The following is a 9,156-nucleotide window of genomic DNA, read 5'->3' on the forward strand; positions in this document are numbered from 1 at the left end:
AGATCAGAGCTGATAGGAAAAACAATCAGGTGGTTTTATTAAACCAGCAGTGAGCTGGACTTCAGCCCAGGTCCACAGTCCCACTGTCAGTTCACTTCAACATGAACGAACAAAATCCAACCCTCACCTGGCCTGGAAATAAATAACAATTACATAACTCCTTTATTTCTCTCCTGTTCAGGTCCAGTTGGACTCCATCCATCGTCATCTTCCGCTTATTCCTTACTATTAAGGGTCGCGGGGGGGCTGGAGCCTATCCCAGCATCTACGGGCAAGAGGCGGGGTACACCCTGGACAGGTCGCCAGTCCCAGTTGGACTCATTCATCTCTATATGGTAGGATTTCACTTCATGAGTTCAGAAGCATCTTCACATGAGACGCTGGTTCCTCACATTGATTGATAGTTGAATTCTGTGTTTGATGTCTGAATTCTGTGTTTGATGTCGGAATTCTGTCTTTGATCTCTGAATTCTGTCTTTGATCTCTGGGCTCTGAGCATTGATCTCCTGCTTCAGTCTTTGATCTTTGACTGATTCTAAACTCATCAAAGGATCACATCAGCATCTTGGTCCAGACTCCAGATGGTGGTTTTACCAAGTGCACCACAGTCCTTGTTGCTGTCTGCTGTTGGGTCACAGCAAAGTAAGGAAACAGCCTGACGGTCCTCAGGAGGAAATTCAACAGCCTCCAAAGATGGAGGTGAATCTAGACCCTCTCATGTTGGCCATCCTTGATAAACTTGGGCGGTACTCTGGTGCAGGGATGAGGTCATGGAGCTGATCTGGGAGCAGTCCTGATGTTAAATGCTGTGATGAAGGACAGTGTGGAGGCAAAATGGACAAAATGTGTTAACATAAAATAAAATTGTAAACCTGTTTGAAGTCTTATTTTGTGTCTGATGGCCATTTTTAAAATCACTAATGATTTTTTTGACTGAACGTCCTGGATCCTGTGGTGCCTGATGAGGAGACAACTTGAGTACAGAGTTGGAGAAGAGGGTTTTTGGAGGGGAGATGATTTTTGCAGTGCTACAAGTCAATAAAATGTCATCATGTTTCAAAATGTCCTCACTAAGATGGTTATTAATCCCTCATTCTCAGCTGCTACAGCCTTTAAAGAAAACCTTTGACTGGTGGATCTAACAAAGATCAGATGTTGTCTCCTCTAGAACATCAACAGCTTAACGTTGTGGGCAGGACTCCTACCTGAGCAGGGAGACCCCAATGGACTTCTAGTCCTGATAGGGAGAGGGAGCCTCCTGGGTCGCGGAGAGGGGAACCTGATAGGGAGTGGGACGATCCGCCCATTGTGGGTGATTGACAGGGCAGGTTTGATCTATGTTTTCATTTTCAAAAGTAATTTTGAACATTTGTGGACAGTTCGCCCACCTTGAACATGTAGAAGATGTCTTCTGATAGTGAATCGACTGTTGTCACATTTAAGGATCACTTTAGCTGACAAGATGAAGGCTACAAAGGACCAGCTGGAGATGCCAGGGATTGTACCCAGGGCCTCACACATGCTCAGCATGCGCTCTACCACTGAGCTACACCCCCTCTGGTAGAGTCACTGTTTAACTGGTGAATGAATTTCCAGTTGATTTTAGGAAACCTAGAAGTTCCTGAGGTGCCATCAATCTTAAGTCACTCCTTCACTTTGTGTGTGGTTCAAAGTCAGTGGTTTCACCAGAGCTCAACAACAGAACAAGCTGAAGTCTTCTGGAGAACGAGGGCACCGATCCCACCACCTCTCACATGCTAAGCTAGCGCTCTACCATTGAGCTCCCTCCTCTGCTCAGCAACATAACAGATAATGCAGGTTGACCTTCAGGCTGCTGGGAGGTCAACACCTGAAATATTTCCAGGATTCTGTTGTGTTGGTAGAAACAGTTTGAGGGAAGGAAACCCTCAAACATGATGATGTCATTATTAAAGGCTTTACTGCTCCAAACCTTTGCTTGTTCTTCTGTGGTTGTGAGAGGTTCTGAGTGATGAATGGAAACTGATGGTTTAGGCATCAGTTCAAAGTAGCAGGAGCTTAAGGGGACATTTCAGATTTGTTGAAGTTGAGTCCGACTGCCTTCTTGTTCATGACGATGGTGATGTCAGAGTTCTTGCTCAGAACGATCCATGCTGTTCCTCCTATTAGTTCTGGAAAGTTGGAGCAAAACGTCATGCAGGGTCACAAGGTCACGTGTTTTGTGTTATCAGCAGATTTAATCTATAGAGTGAGTGACGTGTGGTGTGTTTGTCAGCTTAAAGACCAAAGTTGTTGACGTACAAGAGAAGTAAACACGTCAAAGCTGCTTCATTTTAATGAGTGAAACTTAAAATTAAGAGAAGAGTGACAACAAAAATGGAGTCAAGAAGTCGTCTTCAAAACACACACACACACACACACACACACACACACACACACACACACACACACACACTCACATCGTCATATACACTCTTCTCTTTATGTTGCCCCCTGCTGGACAATTTTTCATGTGGAAAAAAAGCAGACAATAAATACGACTGAACTATTATTGAAATGTCGGCGACTTCATTCGATCTGAAAGTTCATTGTTGACCAAACAGACACTGATACAACAGGCTTAAAGTCTACCTCCATCGGCTAAAGATGCCCCTGGATCATAAAGCACAGCTCGACTGCTGGCTAACATGCAGGCGTGGGCCCATCACTGAAATCAGCAGTCATGAAAAACTGTGCTCGGCCTCCAGACCCAAGCTTGAAGAGGTTTGAAAACTGGACCCAGGAGAATTTTAACTGAAAACCCCTGCTCTAGAGGATCTGAGGGATGCATGACTGCCCTCTGTTGACCCGTTTAATACAGGAATATCTGAGAAGTACTGAGGACGGCAAAGGGTGCTGATTGGCCAGCAGCCCCACACAGGTCAAAGGTCACCCCCACGGCGGACCAGTTTATTATAATAGTCACGACACCATCCGTTACAGTTGGGTTGGGTTCAGGCTCTTCAGCGCTTCTTATTTTTCCGTGAGCTCCTCCAGCTGCTGGTCCGTCTCTCCTCTTTTCTTTCTCTTCTGCTTACTTTTTTGTTTCTTTGTTCTTTAACTTTAAACAGAACTTCTCCTCTCCCCCTTTTCACGGTCACAATACTGTTGACCTCCCGTGAGCCTTGAATCTCCATCCTGACCAGCGGAGAGAAGCCCCCTTGTGCCTGAGAAGAGCATCGCGGATCCCAGTGGGAGCCACGGTCGTTGAGCTGGAGGCTTGGTAGGCCGTCCCCCCACCAGGTCGTTGGAGAGGTTCCGTACATTGATGAGAACAATCCAGCTGAGAACGTGAGCAGGTCCTGTTGGTTGTCGTGCTGTCACAGTAACAAAGACCAGTGCTGCATCTGTTCAGGCCTCAACTCCTGTCTCACTGCCAGCTCCACCTGACTCCTCAGACTCTGCTCAACCTCCATTCAGGAGTTTTCTTTGTTTGGAGGTCACTGACCCTTCATCCTGAACACCTTCTCACCTGCTACCTTTGCCGTCCACTTGAGTCTCAGATAAATCTTATGATTCATGTCTGATCCTCCATGTGCCTTCATTGCTTTACTGGTATTATTCCTCTGTCTTACGTGCTTCCTTGTTTGTATTCAATCCTCTTAAAATTCCAGGAAGTGTTTCAACTGGTTTTTATATTTGTATGTAAGCCTCTGACCCTCAAAGAACTCACTGACAAGCTGGAACCTGAGACTGAGCGTTTCTCATTGGACTCTAAATCACAACCAGCGGTGCCCTGAGTAACAACTGTGTTAGCATCCTAAAGCTACATCATCACCACCAGCTGATCAAGTCACTACTCTGTACACAAGTCACTGTAACCTAGCAAAGTTGAACCTAGAGGAAAAGTACAGTTGAAGCCAGATGCAAACAGATGTTGATGTTTCCTCTGTAGTCCTGGCAGCAAGTGTCCTTGGAGACATCACTCCAGACACTCGCAGAGCTGACAGAGATGGTTTGACACAACTCATGATGTTACTGCACTGCAACAGTAACGGACCATCGATGGCATCGTGGTGATGGAGGAGGACAAAGAATTCTGTCATCAAGTTTTGTTCATGTTTTGTAAATGTTCTTCTTGATCTCAGAATTTAGTCTTTGATGTCACAGTGCCAGAACGGACCAAACCTGCCTGTGTCAGAGGAAGCAGAATGACATCAGCATCAGGACATTCAGAGCCTTCAGAAACGTGGTGATGGTTTCACCAAAGAGGGACCAGTTCAGTAAATGTGGTCAGGCTTCTGAGAGTCTGGGTTCAAGATGGAGTTCGGGGTTTTAGCGACTCAGAAAAACTGTTTGTGGCTCAGAAAGCAGAGGAGGGCTGATGAAGAGACCTCACAATGAGTGTCATCAAGGAGGAGGAGGTAGTAGACATCACATGGGGGGGGGTAGAGCAGCAAGAAGAGAGAGAGGAGGAACAACTTGTTTGAATAAAACAAAGACAAACAATCAAAGAGAGTCAAAGCAGAGGGAGTGGCCCTGAGTCACAGTGAATGGTGGAGTTTGATGATCCATCATTCATCTCCTTTAAATGCTGTCAGGGAGGGAGAGCTGTCTGCTGCTGGTGGTGTTCATTCCTCAGTGGGAGCCTCTATGGTTGATGTTCTACTGCCCTCTGGTGGTGAGGCAGTGGGGATGCAGGTGATCTGCTGGTCTGGTTGAACGTGAGTGGACAGAAACCTTGTTGAGGTGACTGGGAGTTCCTGACTGTGGTGAGCTGCCTTGCTTCTCCTCAGGTCTTCATGGTGGCTTTCTGCTGGACTGTTGTTGAAGGGAACATGGCATCCTATCATTTTCAGCTCTGACATCTGGACAGTGGACAGATGTGACATCATCATGGTCTCACTGCCTGCTTTGTTCATGGATCAATGGAACGTTGTGTTGGAACCTTTATTGTAGAACTGCTATGAGCTGAGAGCTCAGTGTTGTTGGAACAACGCAGCTCCACATGGGACTGATGTGATGAAGAGGTTTTTATTGAGCTGAAGCTGGAGAGCAACAATCAAAATGGAGCAGCAAACATAATGTCTGGTCTCTCTCTCTTCTCTTCCCCACCTCTCTGTCTCCTCTCCTCCCTCACCTCCATCTCTCTCCAGCCCTTTTTAGACAGAAAATGTGCCAAATTTGCCGTCTCGTCTGTGTGAAATGGAGGCGTAATATTCCTCTTTTTAAAAAGACACCCCTTGGTGGGCATCAACACTTGATGTGATGTGCAGCTCACACAACCTCAGTCATTGACAACGCAATGACTGAGGTTGGCAGAGCGGGGCAACAACAGACTCTTCAACTGAAACCCAGGATGGAAACCATCTCGGAGCAGTTGGCCGCTCTGCGAAGAGGAGAGTGATGTTGAAGACCAGAAATTTAACTTTACAATTTGGATTGGACTGAAAGAGAAGACAGATTGGAATGTGTGCTCCTCCGCCCAAACCCACAGCTTCCTTATCGGCTGCCCCATTGTTTATCCTCCAGGAGAACTCCTTCTGCCTTGGTGACGTAAATGGCGCGTACTATCCTCCCCTCCCCTTCCCCCGTGTGTTCCTGACCCCTGCCTCTGCCCTCTCCACCTCCCTTGGGGTGGCAGCACCAACCTTGTAGTCTGGCTGCAGGCCTCACTCTCACTTGCCTCCATTGGGACAACGGACTGTTCAAGTTCAGCGTACATACACAACAAATGTATATGTGCTGTCGTTAATTCTGAAGTGTACCATTATTACGATTAAACTGTGCATTCAGGGAACATTAAAGTGGTTTCAATCGTATTCATCAGGTTGATTTCAGTTTGTAGACGTTAATGATAAATCTTCTATACAAACCAAAGTTAAACACGGTGTTCCTCAAGGTTCAGTGCTGGGGCCAATACTCTTCACTTTATGTATGCTTCCTTTAGGTCATATTATTGGGAAACAGTTCATAAATTTCCATTGTTACACAGATGATACTCAATTATATTTATCAATAAAGCTGGATGAAGGCCAGCAGTTGTCTAAAACTCCATGTATGAGTTCCATCTAGGCTGGACTTTTGTAATTCTTTATTATCAGGCTGCACCAACAAGTGATGAAAGACTTGACAGCTGCACATGTATTGACAGGAACCAGGAAGAGAAACCATCGTAACAATAACATACACTCATGTAAGATAGTCTGAAGACACTCAAAGATAATTCAGTGTTTGATCAGTGATCAATACGTCAATACAAAGATCAGTAAGTGGTACCAGGTGGATCTTTCCATGGTGACCTCAGAGAAAATAAGATCAGCCCCCTCACCGTCATATCCAATGATGGCTCCATTATGTCAGGTTAACTGAGTTTATTTCCTGCTGCATTATCTCAAAAACGCTTTCTTAAACCAGAACCTCCAAGTTGGGTCTGAACGACCATGATAAATTGCATTGTCTACTCAGTTTGAGTCACACCAACACAGAATGGACAAAGGACATTTTTCTGTTGTGTTGTTTCATGTTTTCCTCATCTAGGAAGTTTTTGCAACTAATTCAGCAAGACAAATGTCTCTCAAGTGTGTGTTCTCCTCATGTGTCTTTTCAGACATCCTTTTTCTGAAAATCTTTTGCAACAAAATGCACAGGGGAATGGTTTCTCCCCAGTGTGCGTTTTCATGTGCTTTCCCAGATTTCCCTTTTGTGAGAATCTTTTGCCACAAAGTGCACAGGGAAATGGTTTCTCCCCAGTGTGCACGTTCAGGTGCCTTTTCAGATGTCCCTGTTCTGAGAATGTTTTGCCACACACTGAGCAGCCGAATGGTTTCTCTCCAGTATGTCTTCTCATATGTCTATTCAGACAACCCCTTTCTGAAAATCTTGTGCCGCAAACTGAGCAGGGGAATGGTTTCTCTCCAGTATGGGCTCTCCTAATGTGTCTTTTCAGACAACCCCTTTCTGAAAATCTTGTGCTGCAAACTGAGCATGGGAATGGTTTCTCTCCAGTATGTGTTCTCGTCATGTGTCTTTTCACACTTGCCTTTTCTGCAAATGTGGTGCCACAAACTGAGCATGGGAATGGTTTCTCTCCAGTATGTGTTCTCTTCATGTGTCTTTTTAGATATCCATTTTCTGAAAACCCTGTGCCGCAAACTGAGCACGGGTATGGTTTTTCTCCAGTGTGTGTTTTCATGTGTACATCCAAATTCCTTCTGTAACTAAAACCTTTACTGCACTTTGAGCACCTAAAGGGACGCTCATCCTCACTGACTTCTGTCTCAGATTCAGAAGGACCAAAGGTCACGTTCCTGATGATCTCTGATTCTCTTCCAGTCTTTAGTTTTTGTTCTTTTGAGCTGCAATGGCTCGCTTCCTGTCCTGGGCTCAATTTCTGAAGCATATTCCTCCTTGAGCCAAAGGGTTCCTTGTGCTCAGAAGTGGCCGTGTTATCAGGTCTGACCCAATCATCCTCACTGACTTCAGTCTCAGCTTCAGAAGAGTCTGACATCTGGTCTTCAGTCTGGGGTTGTACAAGTGGATCTGGATCTACCTTGCTGGCTGGTTCTGGTTCTGGTCCTCCACACTCTTCTCCATCAGCTTCTGTTTTCAGAGGATGAACTGGGCTGCTGCTCAGAGACTCTTCTTTCAAGTTCTCCTCAGTTAGACTCTGATGAAGATGTGGGAACTGAGGTTTCTCTTCGTTCCCTTCACTCTTCACAGGAACCAGAGTGAAGGGGAACGTGGTGATATCAGCCTCCTCCTGCCCTTGAAGCTGCCCTCCCTCCTCACTGGTCCAGAGCTCCTCCCACTCCTCTTTAATGTGGGGGGGCTCTGGGTCCTGCAGCTCAGGGGGAACCTCTTCTTTAATCACCAGCAGCTGCTCCACATCTGCAGGACACAAACAGCAACATCAGAAATCTCTTCATTTGACTCTGAAACAGCGGAGCAACAGACAGAAACAGAAATCAACTCAATGAAAAGAGACGTCCTGCTACTGACGACCAGTCAGCAAACTGGGAATAGAAACGCTGGCTTCAGATGCTTGGATCAACGTTGGGTCACCCAGGTCAAAGGTCACTGGTCCCCTCTGCTGAATGGTTTTGTCCATTCATCATCACATCTGCTAGTCAGAATGTTCATTTCTAGAATGAGAGGTGAGTGCTGGACCACTGTGACCTGTACTGATGCTAAGAATGTCAGCCCACCCAAACACAGCAACATGCAGTCAGCCAAGGTCGAAGATTAGTTTATTAAAAATAATCAGGAAATGTCCCTTTCCTTTCCAGTAATTGAGGAAAACTCTGGCTGGGACAAAATTTGTAACATGTAACCTATGAGATGTTTCTCCGTGTTTCTTAGTTTTGTTTTTTTCTTCCATACAAATACAAAAAGCAGTAGAACTACGGCGGGAAGGACGCAGCCTGGAAACCAAACAGCGCCATCTACATGTTGGTCAGGAGGCAGCCAAGATGGCGCCCAGCGTGTCCCGAGCCAGGTGAGGTTTTAAGGCTCCACCAACACTGAATAGCCGTCAACTACGAAACACTTCTACGTTGTTCCACTCCTGCTCAGACGGTCTGAGCACAATGACCCGGATTACGGACACAACCAGACCGGAGACACTTGCTGGCAGGACTGCGGTCTCTCGGTTCTCCTGGTCAGTGTGGGGGGACTCACCTGCTCTGTCCAGCCTGACTCGGGGCTTCACCACGGCATCGAGCAGCAACCTCTGCCGGCGGTTCTCCCGCTCGTACTCCGCCACGGTTTCCTCCAGCAGAGCCACGATCTGCTCCGCGGCCGCCGCCAGCCGCTCGGTGAGCAGCGCTCTCAGCACCGGGACTCCAGCCGCTGAGTCTCCTTCTCCCAGCTGCAGCAGGAAGTCTTCAGCGGCGGCGAGGATCCGCTCCTGGACCGACACCCGCAGCAGCTGCGCGGCGCACATGTTGAGGTTCTACCGGCGCCACTCAGCCTTCCGGAGACAAAGACCGAGGCCTTCCGCTTCTTTTCTTCTTCGTCTTCTTCAAAACGAGCAGAGTCCAAGCTCTGTTCTCTGTGCCACTCCAGACTCGCTAACCTGGTAGCAGCGGTAGTGATGAGTGGAGTGATCCAGGATTTCGTTTTGAAAAACGATTATCGATGACGTATTTAGTGACGTCCAAAGCCTCGCCGACCGGCAGTGACCACGTGACTGATTCA

General features: G+C 46.9%; 1 protein-coding gene across 1 annotated transcript in view; it reads right to left on the bottom strand.

The window, feature by feature from the left end:
* The window catches only part of LOC147270310 (uncharacterized), a 58,256-nt gene extending 49,306 nt beyond the window's left edge, over window positions 1–8,950 (bottom strand). The window contains exons 1-2 of the mRNA XM_086205164.1: window positions 8,638–8,950; window positions 7,679–7,848 (exon numbers count right to left, since the gene is read on the bottom strand). Of these exons, the coding sequence (XP_086061290.1) occupies window positions 7,679–7,848; window positions 8,638–8,902 (435 nt within the window). The 5' untranslated portion in view covers window positions 8,903–8,950. The remainder of the gene's footprint in view (window positions 1–7,678; window positions 7,849–8,637) is intronic.
* Between the last annotated feature and the right edge of the window lie 206 nt (window positions 8,951–9,156).

Source organism: Aulostomus chinensis, chromosome 1 (genome assembly GCF_037954235.1).
Source record: "Aulostomus chinensis isolate RoL2024-O1b breed Wild chromosome 1, RoL_Achi_v1.0, whole genome shotgun sequence".
Lineage (NCBI taxonomy): Eukaryota > Metazoa > Chordata > Actinopteri > Syngnathiformes > Aulostomidae > Aulostomus > Aulostomus chinensis.